General features: G+C 44.1%; 1 protein-coding gene across 2 annotated transcripts in view; it reads right to left on the bottom strand.

Moving 5' to 3' along the window:
- Prkx (protein kinase cAMP-dependent X-linked catalytic subunit) overlaps nt 1-2,667 on the bottom strand; it is a 31,706-nt gene extending 29,039 nt beyond the window's left edge. The window contains exon 1 of one of the 2 annotated variants that reach the window (XM_034485883.2): nt 2,239-2,667. In XM_034485883.2, the coding sequence (XP_034341774.1) occupies nt 2,239-2,404 (166 nt within the window). In that variant the 5' untranslated portion in view covers nt 2,405-2,667. The remainder of the gene's footprint in view (nt 1-2,238) is intronic. The other variant, XM_034485884.2, reaches the window with a different exon arrangement.
- Nucleotides 2,668-22,616: the final 19,949 nt, after the last annotated feature.

Below are 22,616 nucleotides of genomic sequence, written 5' to 3' on the forward strand. Positions count from 1 at the left end.
AACTAAGCTATAAACATCGTACCCACTGAGTCACATCCCCAGGCTGGAATGTTCTCCACTTGAGTCTCCTAATAAATGGAGAGATGAGCTTCAGGTCAGAGACAAAAGCACCAACACTTATTTCCTGGAGAATGCAGACTGGGGTGTGTGCTGGGGACTAGGGATGAGGGGGTTATCTTCGTGTGTGTGTGTGTGTGTGTGTGTGTGTGTGTGTGTGTGTATGGAGGTGTTCCATGTGGATTTAGGGTGGTATGTACTTGTTAGTCACCAGCAGTTCAAGGCCAGCTTCATCTACACAGCAAGTACCAGGACAGCCAGGGTTACACATGGAGGCCTTGTCTCAAACACCCCTAAAACTCCATGTTTGTCATAGACACCATCTAAATTTATGTGAGGGCTCAGTGAAGAGAGTGCTTGTAGCTCAGTTATGTGTGTATACAATATGAAAGGATGAATGGGGGAGAGGGAAGGCTGATATGTGCACCCAGGTCCTTCTAGAAGGTTCGGAAGGAACAGGGTCACAATGCAGAATGGTGAAGAAGTTATGGGACTCAGGACATGGCATGACCCAGAGAAGCTCCCAAGATGCTCCATGAGGTCTATGCTAGGAACACAGTGGGCCAGTAAAAGGCCTCAGCAGGCCAACAGGCTTGCTGCCAAGTCCAAGGACTTTTTAGTTTGATACCATGGACAAAAACTGGGCAAAACAACAGACTCCAAAATGCTGAACCCTGATCCCCAACACTTGTGCTGCCCCCTCCCCTCATTCACACAGTAAATAAGTGAATTTAAAAATTAACAAAAGAGCCAGGTGTGGTGGCACAGACATTTAATCCTCACACTTTGGGAGACAGAGGCAGGCACAGCTCTAATAGTTAGAGGCCCAGAGCTATGTAAAGGGTCCTTGTTTTAAAAAACAAGCAAAGCAAACAAACACACAAAAAAGGAAGAAAAAAAGGAAGGAAGGAGCGGAGAACAAGCTAAGGTACACACAGAGAGAGAGGACAACAGAAAAAGAAAGAAAGAAAGAAAGAAAGAAAGAAAGAAAGAAGAGAGAGAAGGAAAGAAAAGAAAAGAAAAAAGAAAAGAAAAGGGTGGAGAACCAGTTGAGGTGCCAAGTGCCTGTGAGTGAGTCCCTGTGGCCCCAGCACCAACACTGGGAAAGCTAAGACAGGAGGATTTCGTGGAGTCTCCAGCCAGCTTGGGCTATGCAGTGACTTTCAGATCAATGTCTCAAGAACCATTGGGGGGTGTCCCAGTTCCCAGCACCCATAACCAATCTGTGGTGGAGTGGTACTCGGTTCCCAGCACTCAGGAAGGAGTGGTGGGGGAATGTGTAGTTTAAGGTCATCCTGGCTACACAGTGATGGAAAGGCCAGCCTAGAATACATCATAAATAAATAAACGACATTCAAGCAGTTCAGTTTCCCTCAAAAGTTCATCAAAAGCCGAGATGCAGTGCCAGCCTCCAAGAGAGAACCAAACCCTTTTACCCACCTCACTGGCTCAGCTGAGAAAGTGTTAATCTTCCCTCAGCCTGGCCCTGAACCCTGACTTGACTTCCTCACTTCCAAAACCAGGGTGAATGGAGAAGCCTCTAAAATCTCTGCCCCCAGCTGATCAGAAGACACCAGTCCCTCCCTCTGTCCTTCCTCCATCCTCCCGGAACACTTTCCTAATAATCAACACACCAAGCACAACTGTCCTAGCGACCGAGGTTGCGAGGAGAAGCCCTGGACTCCTGGGCTTCAGACTTGGGAAGCTGCCGCCCATGATTCGAACGATCCTAGCCCCATCACAGAACCCTGGCCCGTTTAGGAATCCACCGGCTTCCCTAGCAACCTGCGGGGTCACAGGGGTACCAAGTTTGGAGTCACTAAAGAAAAAAAAATGAGACCCGAGTGCACAGAAGATGCTGGGAAAACATCCCTGAAGGATCCCATGGGGGTCACGCGTCCCCTCAAGTCCCGCCAGGGGTCCACAGTGGGGGCCTGGATACGATCCCGAGAAATCTTGGGCATGAGCGGGTGCGCAAGCGCCAGGGAGGTCGGGCGTGGTGTCCCAAGGGTGACTGGCACCCCAGTAGGGAGCCACCGAGTCCCCAAGGTGAAGTCACCCTCCTGAAAGCTCTGTGACGTGGGGCTGCCCCGTTTCCGGAGGCTCAGTACTAAGCGTGTGGGAGATAGAAATCCGAGGGTCGCTCCCAAGCCGCATCCCCACGCAGGAGTTCTCACTCACCCACGGTGGCTATGGTGTCCCAATCTTGTAACGAATGTCCCGCTTTCTGTGTCGATGTCCTGGTTGGGGGGTCCGCGGCGGGCGCCGAGACCTTGGTGTCAACAGGGTCATGGTCTCTGGCTGCAGGATCTTGTACGGTCTCCGCGGCACCAGCGGGCGGCTCCATGGGGCGGGGGACGCACGGTGTGACAGCGGCACAAGGGCAGTCTGGGCATCAGCAGAGGGCTCACACGCGTGTTCCAGAGCCCGCGTTGGAGAGGACAATGGAAACGACCTCAGTGGGGCTCAGGGCGGTGGGAGGGGCTCTCAGAAGCCGCCCGAGGGCTCCACGGACTTGCGTGGGGTCCGCGGGACAGGAGCCAACCGCAGCGATCTTCATTCCCGGCGGAAGCCGGCTGGGCGGGGACCGGCTTGTGCCGGAGGGGGAGTGGGATGTCTGCATGACGTGAGGGGGCGGAGCCTTCACTGCGCCCCGCCCTCTCGCGTATCCAATCGGGGAGGAGCCTGGACATTGGCCCCACCCTGCCTATTGTTACTCACCCGCGGGGCCCAAGGGATGGACCTGCACCAAAGTAAAAGTGATGGAGGGGGCTGCACAGGTTCCACGGGTCCGGCTTGCCCCCCCACCCCGCGCACCTTGTTCCTTCCCCTAGGCAGGAAGCGGGAAGGAACGAGGTGCGGGAACTTCCGGCTGCTGCCGGTGGATATTACCCGCAGAACTTGAGCAGTGGGTAGAGGCACCAGGAGGAGGAGTTCGGGTGGGGCACGGTTTCTCCTCAATCTCAGGGGATTGAACTCCTGGCGTTCTGCAGTCCCAGAGCGCCGCCCTCCCGAAAGCCTGGGCTCTCAATAGCCCTGCGGCACCTGCTGATCCTGAGCCCAGGGACTCCTGAGTAGACAGGGTTTCCAGGGACTTGTTATGTGGCATCAAACAGGCCTGGGCTCGCAGGGAGTGCTGAGAACTGGGTGCTTTACAGACCACAGCCACCACCTGCAAGTGAGGGCGGTGTTTCCCTGAGCCTGGAATGCAAAGAATGCGGTCCCCGGGCTGCTCAGAGCATGCGCACCGCACTGCCCTGCTCTTAGCTTTGAGGCACTAGGTCCTAGGAGACACAGGGCCAATAAGGCCCTCAGTCAGGGATGGAATAAGGACCATCCATTTGGAACTAGGTGTCCTGATGATGCCCGTGGGTAGCAAGTACTCTTGACCTTGGAAACAAGGAAGTCTGCTGGCTTCTTTATTTTTTTATTGTTTCACATTGAGAACATTTTCTTATTCAATAAACACTGAGTACATGCTAGGACCTGCTACTGCACTAGTCAGGATGCACAGAGCTTGCCATTATTTTGGGTTTGGTTACACTATGACAAAATTGTAGCAGGATCCCAGACCTTAGTAGACCCCCAGACTTTATTTAGCACAAATGACTCCTTGATGGAAGTACCACTCAGGCTGTAACACTGAAAATGCAGACAGCGCCATCTACCAAAACTAGAAGACCTAGTCCACCAAAGCCCTTAGTTCTGGGAAAGTTTCTAAATGTATTAAGCTTGCATTTTGGCTTCTGTAGTTCCACTTCTGGTTAATTGTTCTTGTTAAAATATTTCAGCTCAGAACATAGTTTTTGTTTTAAAAGCTCACCCTGAGAAAGGCTTGGGACTACACTGAGAACCCAAGCACCCATTGTAGTCGCTGGCTGGCTGATAAAGACTTTCTATTGCCTCAAACCCATGTCCACGCAGTCTTTGGTGAATATCTCACAACAAAAAGCATTTAGTCAACTCAGCAAACATTGACCTTCTCATAAGCCAGATACTCTATGAGACTGGATGCTTGAGCAGTTAGGGTGTGAGTTCGAGTCTCTAGCACCCACGTGAAGCATATACACATCTGCCTAAGGCAGGGGGATGGCCAGAATTGTTGCAATGTGCTCCTCTACCCACCTCCTGCATGTGCACATTACCACTCACCCTAGGGTCTGCCACTGCCTTAATAGGTGTCATTTTCCAGAAACCCAGGGTGATGTCAGGCCTAGCACCCAGGAAGGGCTGCAGACTCAGTATCTAAGGCTGCCCTACTGTGATTGTGATTTTCTCCTCCCCCTGTCACATAGTAGGTCTCTCTTTTTTTGATGCTTTGTACTCTGCAGTCTTGTTTTGTTCCCACATAGCCATCACTTAGTCCCCATGATCTTGTGGACCCAGGCCTCTCAAATTGGGTGCTCTTATGGTGCTTCTTGGTGCTCTGCTGACATGATCTGCTTGATGATTTCTGATCACATGGCTTCAGGGTCTCAGGGGGTGAACACTGGCAGAGCTGGGGGTCTCCTGGGGTCACGGCACTTGCACATGAACCTGAAAGCAGCTCATGCTTTGGCCTGAGCAAAGGTCGTGACCCCGTGCATTACTTATTGGCACCTTGATCTCTGACAGGCAGAGCTGGTTTGTTAAAAACCAACTGCCACTGATAACTGAAGTGAAACTGCCTCAGACACAGCACATGTGCTATGTTGATCCCAAAGGATTCACAGTGGCAAGGAATCTGCTCCTACCACGAGTATGGTAGAAATACAGAAAAATAAAAGGAAACGTGGGCAGTCAAAGGTGGGGCTGGGGTGGGGCTCAGTGGGTAGAGTGCTTGTAGTTGAGTGCTTGTGCCTCATTGGGTAGAGTTCTAGCTCACAGGTAGAGAAATGGCAGCTTGTTTGGTAGAATATTAAATCTAGGATGACCCAGGATGAGTGAGATCCAAGATGACCCAGGGTGGATCAGATTCAAGATGGTACAGGTTGGGTTGGACCTTAGGGTGGCATCCAAAATGGTGCAGAGTGGGTGCGATACAAATTGGTGCCGGGACTCTCAGGTGGCTGGTGTATGAGGTTCACATCATGGCTTCCTTGTCATGCCCCAGGGAGGATCCTTTCAGTCCCTTCCAGCTCCTGAGTGACTAATGGGTGGCCTCTTTTCACCTCATGGGTGGCTGGGTTTCTCTTCCCTATCAGTGATTTTCGGGAAAATGCTGCTGATTTCTGCCCTTTGTTCAGTTCCTATATTTGGCACTGAACTTGCAAGTGATCTTCAGAGGGTTCTTGTTTTTAAATAAAAGTCACTTTCTTTGCTGTTGGTCAGGGAGTGTGTCACAGCAACAAGAAAGAAATCAAAACACGAGTGACAGCAAGCCAGAGGTGGCACAAGCCTTAAGCGTCCACCCACCAGAGGGCCTTCCGTGCCCTCCTTTGTGAGTTCGAATCCTGCTGTCTCTATCTCCCGTGTCTCTCCTGAGTCTCATGGGGAAAAAAAAAGCCGGGCGGTGGTGGCGCACGCCTATAATCCCAGCACTTGGGAGGCAGAGGCAGGTGGATTTCTGAGTTCGAGGCCAGCCTGGTCTACAGAGTGAGTTCCAGGACAGCCAGGGCTATACAGAGAAAGCCTGTCTCGAAAAACCAAACAAACAAACAAACAAAAAACAAACAAACAAAAAACCCACTAAACACTAAACATCAATGAGGCTGATGTCCAATGCAGCTTCTTCAGTGAGTCTGAGGAATTCTTAAGATTTCAGATGTGTGCTAGTACATGTGCTATGTGAAAATATTAAAAACAAACAGAACAGAGTCTCCCTTGAGGAAATGCCTCCATGAAATCCAGCTGTAAGGCAATTTTCTCAATTGGTGATCAAGGGTGGTAGGGCCACCTGTTAGCAAACCAGGGGAAGCAAGCCAGTGTGTAGCATTGGCCTCTGCATTAGCTCCTGCCTCTAGGACCCCCTTTGTTGATGGGCAGCAATGTGGAAGTGTAAGAGGAATAAGCCCTTTCCTCCACAACTTGCTTCTTGGTCATGGTATTAAGACACTGCGCTACAGGCACACTACTCACTAATCTTCAAGCACCCTGTCCACTGAGCTATGAACACCTTATCCTGGTAGCTATAAGCCCAGCTCCAAAAAGCCTCCAAAAGGTGAGAGATGAGTCTTATGTAGACTTAAAAACTCTATGTTTAAGACAGGTTTGTGGGTTTGGTGTAGTGTTCATAGATGTGTCTTGTCAACAAAGCTCTTGGGTTTCCTTGTGGTCAGTTATGTTGATTGACAAGCAGGTGGGTGGAGCTCAAGTGCTTGGGTGAAAAGTAAGAACTTGCTTTCAGAGAGGTGTCAAGTTATTGGTGTGTGTGTATTTATGTATGTGTGTGTGTGTGTGTGTGTGGTATTGTAGTAGGGCCTCAGTCACAGGTGCCAATGGAAACCAAAACAGCCAGGAAGGTTAAAGCTTCAGAGTTTATGACACTAGAAGTTGGATCTATTTTCTAAAATAGTCAGAAGTCATGTTTGACCATGGAGATCTGGATGCTAGAGTTGTGGAATTTATGAGCCTCTTTGTGGGTGCTGGGAACTGAATTCAGGTCCTCTGCAAAGGTAGGTGGTACTTGTAACTACCAAGCTGTCTCTCTAGTCCCTTATATACTTTTATTATATTGATTGATTATTGATTGATTGATTGATTCATTCATTCATTCATGCGTTTAGTGTCTAAGAGCTTCCTGCTTTTACAAGTCTGCATATTAACTATTTCATGACTGGATGGGCGCCTGTTGTTTCCTTTTAGATCTGTGGCTTGTCCCTGCTTTCCTGTGAATTCACCTGGGACAATCCTTGAAGACACGCATATTCCGTAGTCTCAGATTATCTGTGAAGCTCCAGATGTTCAGGGTCACAGCTTGGAGTTCGGTAGAGTAAATTTCCCTTGGGCAGCAACCTTCCCTGTTGTAACTCTGTCTCCTCTCCATGACTGAGTCTCCATCTCTGCAAATACCACCTTGGTTTCTTGTGAAAATAGCTGCAAATTCCCTTTTCTTTCAGGTAACTACTTGGTGGCTGCAGCCCAGAGTCAAGGACTATAAACTAAGAAAACTTGGGAAACTTTGCAGACCTTCACTTATAAACTTGCCAAAAGTTGCTTATCAGATGCCTTCGAGGCCAGCACTTAGGAAACTGAGGCAGAGGGATATCTGTAAATTCTAGGCCAGCCAGGTCTGCATGGTGAGACCTTGTCTCAAGACAGAAAAACAAAACAAAGCAAAGCACCCAAATCCCCAAAGAATATTACATGAAATTCTATTCAGTATGTAGATGTGGATTGTTAGGAAATTGTAAATGAATTTTAAGTTTGTGTTCCCTACTTGGGAGGTGTTTACAATAATATTGCATAATCTAAAGAAAATAACACCCAGTGGGCAGAGACAGGTGGATCTCTGTGAGTTCGAGGCTAGTCTGGTCTACAAGTTTGAGAATAGCTAGTGCTACACAGAGAAACCCTGTCTTGAAAACCAAAACCAAAAATATAAACAAACAAAGAGACAAAGAAACTAAATAAGGAAAAAATGCACATTGCTTCTGCTTAGATGAGAGAAATAGGAGGTGAAGTTTGCTGAGATTCAGTCCAATGACTGTAAACAATTTTGATAAAATTGCAGAAATGTGTGGCTTGGATTGGAAGAGGAGAAATTCCTCACCTTGGTGTGATCCTCACCGTGGGTGGCAGGAAATGCCAAAATTATTTAGATTTTTGAAGACACAGCAAGAAAAATTACACACACACACACACACACACACACACACACACAGAGTCTCAACACACTTAGAAAGTCTGAGGACAGAGTCACAAGCTAAATTCACTTTTTTTTAGTGAAAAAAGAGAAAGTTTCAATATTAGGCATTCTAGGACTATACTCAAGCCTGACAACATGAATTCAATTCTCAGAACCCATGGAAAGCTGGGCAGACAGAGCTGATGTCATGAAGCTGTCCTCTGACAGTCATAACATAACAATAAATAAAAGTAAAAATAAAATTTAGCTTCTGAATGGGTCAACAGGTTTGAACTCTGGTCCTCAGTCTTGGCAATAAACACTCTTACCTCCTAAGCCACCTAGCTTGCCCCAAAATTGTGAATGTTAAAATCAGAAAATGTGTCTAGTGCTGGGATGTTTTTAGTTCTCCACAACTTTTTATTGTTTTCTTATTTAAAAAATGTTTAATCTTACAGAATAAAACATAAAAGGTGAGTTTTGGTATCAGCTTTCCCACCCAATCTAACTCGCTCTCATACTATTTATCTTTTTTGAGGAAATGTTTGTCACTACTGCTGTGAGGCTAGGCCAGATGCTATCTCAAACCACACAGACCAACTTCCTGTTGTTGACTCAGCCTTTCACAGAACCTTCCGAGTGACCCTCTTCTGGAGCAGCTCCTGGCAAGACCCCTGCACAGTTTTCTTGTCAACTGATTCCTCTTTAAATGAGTCTGACTAGACAGTGGGTGACAGCCACAAATATTTTTCTTTAGAAAACATCTGCCTGTGGTAGATTTTGTAATGTGTTATCCAAAATCTGAACCCCATGTACCCCCCACAGTGATTATGGGAAAAAACTATACATATATTTTTTTAATTTTTAAAAGAGTATTTAAGTAACCAGGCAGTGGGGGTGCATGCTTTTAATCCTGTAATTTCAGCACTTGGGAAGCAGATCTCTGAGTTGGAGTCCAGCCTGCTGTATAGACTGTGTTCCAAGACAACCAGGGCTACACAAAGAGAAACCCTGTCTTGAAAAACTAGAAACAAACAAACAAACAACAACAGCAACAACAAAATTAAGTAAATGGATAAGGAATTCACAGTAGTAAATAAATAGAACCAACCCTTCAAATTGAAGATGAACTACAATCTTTTAGAAGAGTCATACTTCTAGAAGCACCCTGTGACTCAGCCCAAGCTTAAGATACTTGATTGTGACCTTGTAGTTTTTCAGAAGTTGTAGCAGGTCCTTTTCAGCAGGTCTACACCATTGATCCTGGTTAGCATTAAACCATGGGTGTGATTTCAGCTCCTCCCTTCTTTTGGAGAAATGAGAAAGAGGAACAAGTTTGCAAAGAATTCTATTTTTGAAACTGAGACTTCAGTGCTGTGCTTCTGTAGCTGAACCACCTCTGGAGGTGGTCTCCCTCCCCTCTCCCAACCCCTACTCCTCCTTTCCCCTCCCTTGGTCCAGTTCATTTCTCTTCCCTTTTCCTTTCCCCCTCCCCTTTCTCTACTTTCCTCTTCATATGGGCTGTATATAGACTGTCTCTCTGCTCCACAAATGCACATTCTCTGTTCCCTCTCATATAGTCCTGATTGAAGCTGAGCTGATATCACTCACATCTATACCAGGATGTTTCACGACCAAGACACAAGGAATGTGGTGTCAGTGATTTAAGATACTTGGTGCTCACATCACAGTCAGCCATGACAAGTTAAGACTTGGCTGTGAATTCATTGTGAACATCACAGATAAGGCATGACATTGGAAACAAAGAAAGAAATACAATCCACCTATCCATGCATCCATCTATCCATCTATCCATATATCCACATACCCATCTATCCATCCATCCATTAATCCACACATCCACCTATCCATTCATTCACCCATACATATATCCACCCATCCATACATCCACCCACCCACCTGTACATCTATCTGTCCATCTATCCTCTCACATATTCACACATCCACAATACATGACCTATCCATCCACCCACCTACCCATCCAACCACCTATCCATTCATCCACCCATTCACTTATTCATCTATCTACTCACAATCCACCAATCCATCCACCCATCTTTCCATCCATTTACTGTTGCAGGATATTTGATCACACTGTGCAACCCAAGATTGGGTTGTTTACTGGAAAAACTTGTTTCTAGTTGTGGTGTACCTCACTCTTAGCACACACCTTTAATCCTTCTGGCTGGAATATAGGCAAATCCTTAGTACACACCTTTAATCCCAAACAGTGAAGGTAAAGTTAGTTTGTAGGAGGAAGCACCTTATCCTATGAGAAGAGAGAGGAAATGAAACTACTTTAAGAGAGCAGTGCAGAGAGAGAGAGAAAGAGAGAGAGAGAGAGAGAGAAAGAGAGAGAGACAAAGAGAGAGACAGAGACAGAGACAGAGACAGACTGGAAGGAGGTATTTTTACTGGGAAAGTTTTACAGAGATAGGTTGCAGAGAGAGACCAAGCAAGACACAGGTGAAGACAGAATGAGTCAGAGAATGAGAATAAGCCAGAAGTATAGAACATATTGCCAAAGTTAGTATGAGGCTAAGTAGAGAAATCCAGGAGAAGACAAGAGAAGCAAGATTGAATCACTTAGCTTGGAAAGCAGTTCTGAGCCACAACTGCTGAATTGACCAGTCAGCAAGAGTTCAGAAATAACAAGAAAGGGTGAGAGTAGTTAGCAGCAAGTCTCAGAGGCTGAAATCATTCTAGGCCTATATAAGATTGTACTGAGGCTAGAAACTTCCAAGACTAGGCTTAGGTTAGCAGATGGAGACAATAAGCCTTTAAGACTATAGTTACATTGGGAGAATAAAAGAAACTTTAACAATTCTCTCATCCACCCAAACACCCATCCATTCCCTCACTCATTCAGCCACCCACCTACCCACTCATACATTCACTCATCAGACCCTCTACCTGTACATCCACCACTGATCTGTTCATCTACCCATCCATTCACCCCCATTTGTTCAGCATTCATGCATGCATGCATCCATGCATAAGCCCACCTCTGGATGTCAATGCATTACTTCTGGGTGTCTTTCCATCAGTGCAGACATCCATCCACCCATCATTCAGGTAGCCATCTACTAACAACCCTATCATAGGGTGAGTGTATGTGTGTGTGAAATTCCTGTCACAGGTGTATGTGTGTATATTTATGAGTATGTGAAATCCCCATGACAAATGTGTGTAAAATTCTTACCACAAGTGTATGGGTGTGTGTGTGTAAGAAAGAGAAATCCTTGTTATAGGTGTATGTGTAAATGTATGTATTTGTGTGTGTGTGTGATGCCTGTCACAGCTATGTGTATGTGAATCCCTATCACAGTTTTGTGTAGGTGTGAAATTCCTATTTCAGTGTTGTGTGTGAAACTCCTGTCATAGGTATGTGAGTGTGAAATTTCTGTCACGTGTGTGTGTAAAATTCATTACACAGATGTGTGTGTATAAATTCATATCACATGTGTATATGTGAAATTTCTGTATCAGGTGTGTGTGTGTGAGTGTGTGTGTGAGTGTGTGTAAAATTAATTTCACAGATAAATATGTCTGTATATGTATGTGACGTTCCTTTCACATGCTTTTATATGAAATTCCTGCTACAGGGATGTGTGTGTGTGTGTGTGTGTGTGTGTGTGTGTGTGTGTGATGTTCCTGACACAGGTGTGTGTGAAATTCCTGTCACAGTGTGTGAAATTATTGTCACAAGTGTATGTCTGTGTGTGTGACAGAGAAATCCTTGTTATAAGTGCCTGTGAAATTTCTGTCACACGTGTGTGTATGTGTTAAATCCCTGTCACAGTTTTGTATGTGTGTGAAATTCTTGTTACAGTTTTGTATGTGAAATTCTTGTCACATGTGCCTGTATAAAATTCATTTCACAGATGTGTGTATGTAAAAACTCATATCATAGTTGTATGTGTAAAACTCCTGTATCAGGTGTTTGTGTGTGTATATATGTGAAATTCCTGTCATAGGTGTGTGGAATCCCTGTCACAGGTGTGTGTGTGTGTGTGTGTGTGTGTGTGTGTGTGTGTGTGTGTGTGAAATTCTTGTCATATGTGTATGTGTATGAAATGCCTGTCATAGCTGTGTGTGAAATTCCTGTCACAGGCATGTGAATAAAATCCTTGTCACATACATGTGCGAAATTCTTGTCAAAGGTGTGTGCATGTGTGTAATTACTTTCACAGGTTTGTGTGTGAAATTTCTTTCACAGGGGTGTGTGTGTGAAATTTTTGTCACAGGTATGTGTATATGTGTGTGGGGTTAGGTTTGGTCTATTGTTATATATTCTTGTCAGTGGTGTGTATGTAGGGATATGAAATCCTTGTCACAGGTGGGTTTGTATAGAATTCCTATCACAGTTGTGTGTATGTGTGTGTGAGAAATTCTTGTCAGGGTTGTATGTGTGGAATACTTGTCACTGGTGAGTATATGTGTGTATGTGAATAATCCTTATCATAGGTATATGTGTGAAGTTCCTCTCACAGTTGTGCATGTGTGTGTGTGTGTGTGTGAAATTCCTGTCAAAAGTTTGTGTGCGAAATCCTTGTCACGTGTGTGTGTGTGTGTGTGTGTGTGTGTGTGTGTGAAATTCTTGTCAAAGGCACACATATGCAGTTCCCTTCACATGTTTGTGTGTGAAATCCTTGTCACAGATGTATACAGCCTTGGAACTTGGGCCTGAGCAAGCTGAATAGCCACTGTTTTGTTCTTGTCTGTTTTCTTCCAACAAAGCATAGATTTTATATGTGTGTATGTATGTCTGTGTGTATGCCTCTCTGTGTATGTGTTTCTGTATCTAGTCATGGGGCTCCATGCCTGTGAACAGTGCCTGGGAAGTGGAGGCAGGAAGGTTTGAGATTTGCAGCTGCTTTGAGCTGCAGTGGGCCCATACTTGAAAATGCAATCAAAATGCAAAATTGAATGTATAACTGGAACTGCTCTATGTCAATTTTTTTTTTTTTTTTCTAAGACAGAGCAGCTGAGATTTTCATACGGAATTTTATGGGCAGCTCTTCTTTTTTTTTTCTTTTTCTTTTCTTTTTTAATTAGATATTTTATTTACACTTCAGATGCCATCCCCTTTCCCCATTCTCCCCCCCCTTAGAAAACCCCTATCCCATGCCCCCTTTTCCTTTTCGCATTTATACATTTTTTTAGAATAATGTTAATCATAGGCTTTATAAGTTTGGAATTGTTCAATCAGAGGTGTAACCCACTGACCAACCTAGATATAACAACTATCTCTGACTGGTGGAGATACATGAACATCTGCTTCCCTGTCTCCCCCCTCTATCTCTCTTTCATCACCTAGCTTCTCCTCTCCTTCTTCTTCTCCTCTTCTTACTCCTTTTCTTCCTCTCAGTACTCCTCCTACCTTAGCTCCTCCTACACATCACCCTTCCTGTTAAAATGAAACTTTTCTCTCAAAATACAATTAGAGCATAATTATGCCAATTTGTACCAGTGAGGTACAGGATAGTCCTAATACCCAGTCCATCCTTTTGTTGACTAACCAGCTCCTCTGTCATCTATCCTAACTAAAACATTTAGTTCTGAACCTGGCTTTAGGATGAATGTCAGCTGACGACCATCCACTCAAATCTTTTCTCTTAAGGTCAATAGCTATATGTTTTCAACCCCGTCAGAAATCCAGAATGACTGAGTTAACTATAATTGTGGGAAGCACAAAGCATAGCTTCTAAAACTTAGCCAATTTATAGAGACCTCTGAACACCTGGACACTCGCTCTACTTCAAAACGTTGGAGAATCTGTTCTTCTGCCTTCTGTATGGGCAGCTTTTCAATGTCTGTAAATCACAAGTTTTGTTTTGCCGGGCTGTGGTGGTGCACGCCTATAATCCCAGCACTTGGGAGGCAGAGGCAGAGGCAGGCGGATTTCTGAGTTTGAGGCCAGCCTGGTCTACAGAGTGAGTTCCAGGACAGCCAGGACTACACAGAGTAACCCTGTCTCGAAAAAAAAAAAAAAAGTTTTGTTTTTAGTGAGCAAATACACAGAATTTTCATGGGCAGAAGAATTTACACCAAAAAATACTAATGAATTTGTCCTTTGTCTTTAATTCTGATGCTCTTGATAGAAGGAAACTGGGAAGTGGGAAGCAGACAGTAATACTATGACTCATTTATATCAGCACACATGTGCACATAAGGAGTATCCCCCTCTATCACTGTCCACCTAAACCTGGAACTTACATGGCAGCCAGCTTTCCAACCCTGCCACAAACCTCTCCAATGCCCCTCCCCTCCTCAATGTTCTAGTTCCTGGGAATCAAATTCTCTCCTGTCAGTGCTACTGAGTGAGTGTCACAGGAAGTTAAATCCATTATGTGGATCAGGCTGGTCAGGAGCTCAGAGATCCCCTTGCCTCTGCTTCCTAAGTGCTGGGTAGGATGAAAGATGTGTGCCCCCTGAACCCTGCTGAAAGCACACTCGCATCCAGTGACAGACAGTGTATTTCTATTGATTTAAGCTGTCCAAGGGTATTAGTTACCCTACACATTGCTTTGACAAAATACTTGAGTCAAGCAATTTAAAGGAAAGAAGAGTTTGTTGTAAGTCATAGTTTGAGGGTTCTGTGCATCAGGTTGGGGTGAGGCATGGTAAACTGCATCCCAAATTCCAAGGTGGAACATAGAGTTTCATGATGGTTTTTATAGGAACAAAGTCATCAATCAAGGTTCTTTTCAAAATACATGGGTGAGAATATGAAGCCAGGTAGATGAAGAACAATTTCATCTAATTAGACAGACAAAAAAGTTGTTGTTGTTGTTTTTTTAATCTGTTAGTCACAGGATGTCAGGTCTGACACAGGAGGCTTAGGAATGGCTATCTAGAGGGCTGAAAATGGTTCAAGAGAAATTATAATTAGGGCTCTGGACCCTCAGCATTCCAACTCTGCACACCTACACACACTACCACTTAGCCTATCAGGTTAACTTTCAACTCCTTTTTGGGAACTTGGCTTCCAGCTATAGTAACAGCACCATCTGCTGGCTGGGGACAGATAGTCCACACCTCAGAGTATATGGAAAACCATAAGGAAAGTGTTTTCTTTGAACACTGTTCAGATAGCTTGAAAGTCCTACATGACCAAGGGGGTGGGGGTGGGGTCACAGGAGCTGGGTCAAAAAAAATAGCGGAAAGAAGAGGGTAGAAGGAAGGGGAGAGGGAGAGAACATCGGAGGATTTTCTCCCAATCCTTTATGCACAGCAAACTTCTTTTGCTTCTGCTTCTTTATGGGCTACTGACACTGTGATTCATTTCCTTTTTAGACCTGTGCCCTTCCCCCAGCCTTGAGCAGGCCTGAGAGACCTTGCTTACCACAACAGACCAAGTGATAGGATCTAGGTGGAGTTACCCACCTTGGCTGCATGGGACTTAGAAGAAGAACTGCCCCTGGGCTTGCCTTGAGATATCTCTGTGACCAAGAACGGATTATGGATTATCCCACCCTTCTCAGGCTGAAACCAGGAGGGGTTTTGGGTTGGGCCTTCCCCTTTAAATTGAGAGCTGAACATTAAAGCTTTGAGCCTTGATCAGAGAACTTTGTCTTGGCTTCATCTCTTGTCACCCTACGTCCCCTTTCATTCCCAGCCCCCCTTTCAGGTGAACCCAGTTGATTGGTGGCCGCAGGCGGCTACATAGATCCCCAAACATACTGTAGGGCAATGAGGCCTCAGGGAGTCTAAAATAAATACAACCAGAATTCAGATTTCAGTCTGACATTGTGTATTTTATCTGACTACTGGCTTTTCCAAGAGTGTAGAGGAAAGCAATCAAGAAGCCTTAGGCTGTTCTTATCTCCTGACACCTTTTACAAAAGGCCCGGGGCTTGTTTTATGTTGCTGGGGAGTTAAAACTAAAGGTTCATTTGGGACTGGAGATATGGCTCAGAGGCTAAGAGGACCTGGGCTCACTGGCTCAGAAAGCACTCAACTCACTGTTGTTGTCTTTTACATTTAATTTATTGTTTTTTCAAGACAGGGTTTCTCTGTGTAGCTCTGGCTGTCCTATAACTTTCTCTGTAAACCTGGTTGGCCTTATCGAACTCATAAATCCACCTGCCTCTGCCTCCTGAGTATAATCTGCTGTTTTTTTTTTTAAATATTTATTTATTTAATGTATCTGAGTACACTGTAGCTGTCTTCAGACACACCAGAAGAGGGCATGAGATCCCATTACAGATGGTTGTGATCCACCATGTGGTTGCTGGGAATTGAACTCAGGACCTCTGGAAGAGCAGTCAGTGCCTGGTTTTAAAGGCATGCATCGCCATTTCTCAGATGATTGCCTTTAATTTAACTTAATTTTTTAGCTTTAAAAAATCTTTTTAATTTACTGTTATATGTTTGTAGAGAATGTTGCTTCCTTTCTACTTTTACACTGACTTACCCTCCTAGTATCCCTGAGTATATTTCAATGACCTGTGTGCCCCGGGCCCTCGAGCTGCCCCTTCAGCTGTCTGGACTTTGCAACAAACCGACCCAAGAAATTAGAATTTTTCCAGAGAGAACGCATAAAGGCCTTTGGGGTCAGCCACAGGGAGATTCCATTGGAAGATACTGCACATTGAATGGAATGAGGACATGACTGCTCCCAGGTATGGTTGAGGAGAACAGCCAGAGGCTTCTGGAAGAGTCCAGAGCAGGGAGAGAAAGTAGTGGACTAAACGTGGACAGTGGACTGAACCTGGCCATGAGAGGTCAGGGGTAGAGAGGGTGAGGAAAGTGAGAGAAAAAGAGAAGAAAGAGGGAGCAAAGGAGACTGGGCTGGCTTGGTTTAAGGTATGGGGCACGATGAGAAGAATAGAGTCACAGTTCCAGAGTGAGTCTAGAGGCCATCATGTGCTTTGGTATGCTAATAGGCACCTCAGGCATTTGTCCTCAGTTTCATTTAGAAAACACACACACACACACACACACACACACACACACACACACACCCCTGCACTTCTGCTAACTTCTCAGGTCTCCTTGCAGACCAGATAATGCAGCCTTGCCCAGGCTTGTTTCCAAATGTCTACATTTTGCATTAAATCCAAAAAACCCTCATTGGTCCCCAAAGCCTCAAATCTTGACTCTGGGGACTCTCTGGCCTTATTTGTGCATCTTAGTGTGGCGTAAAATTTGCATATAATTTGTGGCCCCTCCTTGCAGTACCGATAGAAGCCAGAAGAGGGAGACTGATGCCCACCCCCACACCGTGCTCCTGTGGGAGACCTCATCCCTAAGCTTCTGTAAGTGAAGAGAGTGAAACTTTGTACTTCACAAACAGGGCTCAGAATGGAGCGGGAACGGAGGTGGGATGAGGCCCTAGATCAGCAGGCTTGGGCACAGAACATGTGGGGGTGATAGCGCGATGTTACCTAATACTGGTTTCCAGCCAAATCACTACATTTCCCAGAACCCCTTGCTCCGAGATGGCTATGTAAGGAAGGACTACAGGGCGGACCTACTGCCGCCCTGTAAGGGCCTCATCCTGGCTTTCTCTTCAGACGTATTGGCTATCGCCACACACGTGTGATAAAGCGCCACTCACATGAATAAGTATGGTTTCTTTTGAAGCCGCAGTTCTCCCTTTTCTTACAGAAGGGCCCTATTGACGCCCCGTAGTCCCTCCTTCCGGAAGTGCTTGCCTGGCCGCAAGGTTTTCTGGGAAGTGTATTCTTTTTAGCAGGAAATTACTAGCTCTGAGGTCTATCTGTGGCTGTAGGATTATTTTGTTACTGTTTAATAATATTCTTTTATTATTAATGGATACAACTTAATAACTCATACAGGGACGCAATGTGTATCGATTAAATGAGATTAGAATTTTTAAATGTATAAAATACAATATATCATTTTTACCTTCTGCGCTTCTTACCAGAGGAAAAACACTGGTTTAATTTAATTTCACGTTACATTACTAAATATTAAAATTAATTTAAAAAGATTTATTTTATGTGTCTGTGGACACAGGATCACTCAGTCACGTGATGATGCACAACCTTCACAATTTTTCAGTATTGTTTCACTTCAGTATTCCTTTGAAAAGATATCTTCAAAAAAATATCAAAGCAGAAAATCTGAAACACTTTCATATCCATACCTAACATCAAATGTGCAGACAACAACTCTTTTCTTTTTCTTTTTTTTAGGAAAAGACATTTTATTTTATTTATTTCATGTATATGAGGACACTGTAGCTGTCTTCAGACACACCAGAAGAGGGCATCAGATCCCATTACAGATGGTTGTGAGCCACCATGTGGTTGCTGGGAATTGAACTAAGGACCTCTGGAAGAGCAGTCAGTTCTCTTAATTGTTGAGCAGTCTCTCCAGCCTCACAACAACTCTTTTTTTTGTTTGTTTTTCTTTTCTTTTCTTTCTTTCTTTCTTTCTTTCTTTTTTTTTTTCCAGACAGGGTTTCTCTGTGTAGCCCTGGCTGTCCTGGAACTCACTCTGTAGACCAGGCTGGCCTCGAACTCAGAAATCCACCTGACTCTGCCTCCCAAGTGCTGGGATTAAAGGTGTTCACCACCACTGCCCAGCCACAACAACTCTTAATCATATTGCTATTATGCTCACCTGAATAACCAGGGGCATGCATGCAATGCAACTACCTGATTAAATCTTAGTTCTGAAAAATTAATTAATTAGGATGGCCTTTTTGTTTTATTTTGTTGGATGCTCCCCATTAGGCACAACAGTGCCCTCCAGACAGTGGGACTGAATGCGCAAATCCTTGAGTTCCATCCAACCGTAGCATCACATAAAAGTGGACAAGTTTCAACTGACAAAATTTATATCAGAAAAATTTTAGAGATTTTCGTCTAGACATTTAATCTGGACATCTAATCTAGACATTTAAAGATGTTTTTGCTTAATCAATAAACAACCTAAGCTGGGCAGTGGTGGCGCTTGCCTTTGATCTCAGCACTGGAGAATCAGCAGCAGGTGGATCTCTGTGAGTTAGAGGCTAGCCTGGTCTACAGAAGAAGTTCCAGGACAGCCAAGACTTAGAGAAATCCTGCCTCGAATAACCAACCAACCAACCAACCAACCACCCCCCCCCCCTTCCCTCTTCCTGCTCCAATAAATAAATAGCATTTTTAATTTGAGCAAGCTAGCTGCATTGCAAGGCACGGTCGCAAGGTGGCGATGTTCGACTACCTTGGTACAACAGAGCTCTTCTAGAAACTAGGATTTTTGGCAAATCCTTCTTTATGATTTGGTATAAAGGCTAATACTACTCCCGAGAGGCTTTTGCCCGCCAGCTGCCTGCAGACTCAATCACGGATAATAAGTTTTCACAGCTGAGGTGGGAAAACTGGAACATCATCTCGGGATTTTCTTCTAAATCCAAATGATAGAAATGCCTGTGCCATTTGCATGTGTTCTCATTCAATTAAAACATTGATTGTATGCATTTTTCCTTCCAGACTGAAAGAAATAGTGATGGATGTTAGTTGTAGAAAAAATATAATTAAAAAAATTACTTGCATGGCACAATGGTGCATACCTTTAATCCCAGCTCTCAAAAGGCAGAGGCAGGCAGGATCTTTCCAAATTCAGGGTCAGTCTGGTCAACATAGTGAGTTCCAGATCAGTCAGAGCTATGTAGTGAGACTCTGTCTCAAACACAACAAACAAACAAACACCCCCAAACCAAACCAAATCAAACCACTACCACCACCAAAGACGATGACAACAACAATGACAAAAACAACAGAAATACCAGATGCATGACATGGCAACTTTTACTGAGTTTTTATACTGGTCCCCTGGTGTGATGTTGTATTTGTGGCCAACTTTGATGCCACTGGCTTCCTCCTGCTGCCTGAACATTTGATGAAAACCCAATTAAATGCATGCCTTGAAGGAAGGACACCTACTCATCAATATTTATATTTACTGATGTGAAATGGCAGAAATTGAAACATTCCATATGGGACAGTGGAAAACACCCTCCTGGGAGTCAACCCAGCAAGACTCATGTGAAAATTTTCCTTTGACTGTCATTGGTGTGCCTCATCTGTCAATATACATTGGTACCTGTCTTTCCAGAAAAATGTCCTGAAACAAACATCCCTTGGCAGACAGAAGAGGAAGGTGTGTCTGAGTTTGCTGTTTGATATGCTAAGATAATCATAACTTGTGCTTCCAAATTGTCCTTGGACACTTCCCAACCCCAGGGCCAGGATATAGCACATGACCTAGGCAACTTGTGATGTGTTCCTGTGGATTTTGAAAGAAATTCATCTTTAAACATAGAGTCCTAGCTTCCTTGTTACCCAATCTACTGAGTTCATGGCTGATATCCCAGGCGCTCAGGGCTTGGCTTATCCATTTATTTGTGTGTGTGTTTATGTTTGTGCAAGCATGAGTGTGTGTGTGACTTTTCTTAGCATATTCTTTTGCAGATTTAGTATTAAAATGCAGTGTGAGTATTTTTTTAACTTTTGTCCAACTCAATAACTTCTCTGCAAATGTGTCAGTGTTTTCTTAGGCAGTCTCTGAAGAATCAATTGTTCCCTGTAAGAACCGTGTGGCTTGTTTCCTAATTCCCAGGAATCTTTTCAGTCATTAGTGGATTGTGTTTGCAGGCAATTTCACTTCAGGATTAGTTTTGGATAAGAGTATCTGCCTGTAAGTAGCATTAGTAAGAAAAAGGGCACCTTTTCCATGAGAATTCAATGATGCAAATAATGACATCATCTGTAAATGTTATAGTTTTATTAGTTTAATCATCAGTTTGTTATTTCATTTGCTTGAAACAAATAAAGGGTCACATAGTGAGAGTAGATAAAAAAGGAGAGCACGTGTTCCAATAATTGAGCATATAAGCTTATGTGTGTTTCCGTGTGCATACATACAACAACATATAAAATAAACAGACACATTAGTCTTCTTGGTGTTTTAAACATGTCGATACCAGAAACGGACTCAAATTTAGAGAGAAGAAAATAGGAAAAATACATGTGATTTCAAAAGCAAGACTGTGGGTAGCATGAATGAAATAGAAGTAACACAGAGAACTGTTCCATTTAAGAACTCTCAGGGTTAACAAAACAAAACAAAACAAAAAACCAAAATAAACTCTTGGATTCCACAGACAGGCAGCAGCTTTAGGTACAGCTTCTGTTGGGGGACCCACATGAAGACCGAGTTGCATATCTGCTACATATGTGTGGGGAGGCCTAGGTCCAGCCTGTTTATGGTATTTTCTTGGTGGTTCAGTCTCTTAGGGCCTCCAGGGGTGCAGGTTACTTGACTCTGTTGGTCTTCCTGTGGAGTTCCTATCCCCTTCAGGGCCTTTCAGTCCTTCTCCCAGCTCTTCATGGAATCTGTTTGTCTAACTGAGCTGCTTGTCTTGCCTCAGTGGGAGAGGATGCACTTAGCTTTGCAGAGACTTGATGTGCCAGGGTAGGGGGATACCCAGAGGGGCCTCCACTCTCTCAGAGAGAAGAGGAGGGGGAGATGAGGAGAGACTATGTGAGGGGAGACCATGAGGGGGTATGTAAAGTGAATAAATAAATAAATTAATGAGAAAAAACCTCACACAGGCACACACCCATACACATAAATAAATAAAAATGATATTAAAAATAAAAACCCAAACAAAACAAAACAAAACAAAAACCTCTAGGGGGCTGGAGAGGTGGCTTAGCGTTAAGTATTAGAGTTTACTGTTGCTGTAACAAGATATCACAAATAAAAGCAATGTATGTAAGACAGATTTTGAGTTATTCATTTAAGTTCCAAAGGGTGATGAGTCCATTGGGACAGGGAAGCATAGTGGTGAAGGGTGGGCACGGCAGTGAGGGAAGCACACATCAGGAACAAGTATAGCAGGAAGAGGCTGGCAAGGTGTCACCAACAAGGAGCTGAGAGCTCCCATTTCCAACCAAGCAGATGGTGCTGGATGTTTTAGAATCTCAAATAGCCCACCCCACTGATACACTTTCTCCAACAAAGCGCAGCAATGGAATCCCCCACAAGCAAGGCCAACAATAGGGACCAAGTTCAGCTTCCAGCACCTACACAGGAAGCTCACACCCATTGCTCCTATTCCTGGGGACTCCCACCCTCTACTGGTCTCTCATGGTACTATAGTCACGCATGCCCAGCCCGCCCCACTCCATACACAGACACACAGACACACAGACACACACACACACACACACACACACACGTATTTAAAATGAAATAAAATTTTAAAATAAAAATTGTAATATATATGTGTGTGTAATACAATATGTACTGCATATACACACGTATACATAATTAAAACTAAAAGTGTAAAAATACAGCTTGTAATATATATGTGTGTGTATAATATAATATGTAATAGATATAAACATAATTAAAATTAATATTAATCTTTTGAAATAAAGGTTGTAATATTCACGTGTTTTGAGACTGCAATGGGATACTATTTGGACATAAGCAATTTAGAAAGTACCCAATTTTATTGTGTCTGTTAATTTTTCTTAGGAAATCAATTGACATCAATGAGGTGATTCTACCAAAATGTATCTTGCAGTTGTGTGCCACTATGGAAAACTCCAACCAGGAAGCAACCCAGAAGGCCCTGGGAGACACAAAGAATTCTGCAACTATGAGTGGGCTGATGCTCTGGAAAGTTCTCAAACACCCCATAATTTCTCACAGCTTATATAGGTCACATGGCAGGTGATCATTGCCATCTGGCAGGCATGATGGCAGGATCTGCAGTTACCAGAAGATGATTTTGCAGGGAGCA

The sequence above is a fragment of the Arvicanthis niloticus genome, chromosome X (assembly GCF_011762505.2).
Source record: "Arvicanthis niloticus isolate mArvNil1 chromosome X, mArvNil1.pat.X, whole genome shotgun sequence".
NCBI lineage: Eukaryota > Metazoa > Chordata > Mammalia > Rodentia > Muridae > Arvicanthis > Arvicanthis niloticus.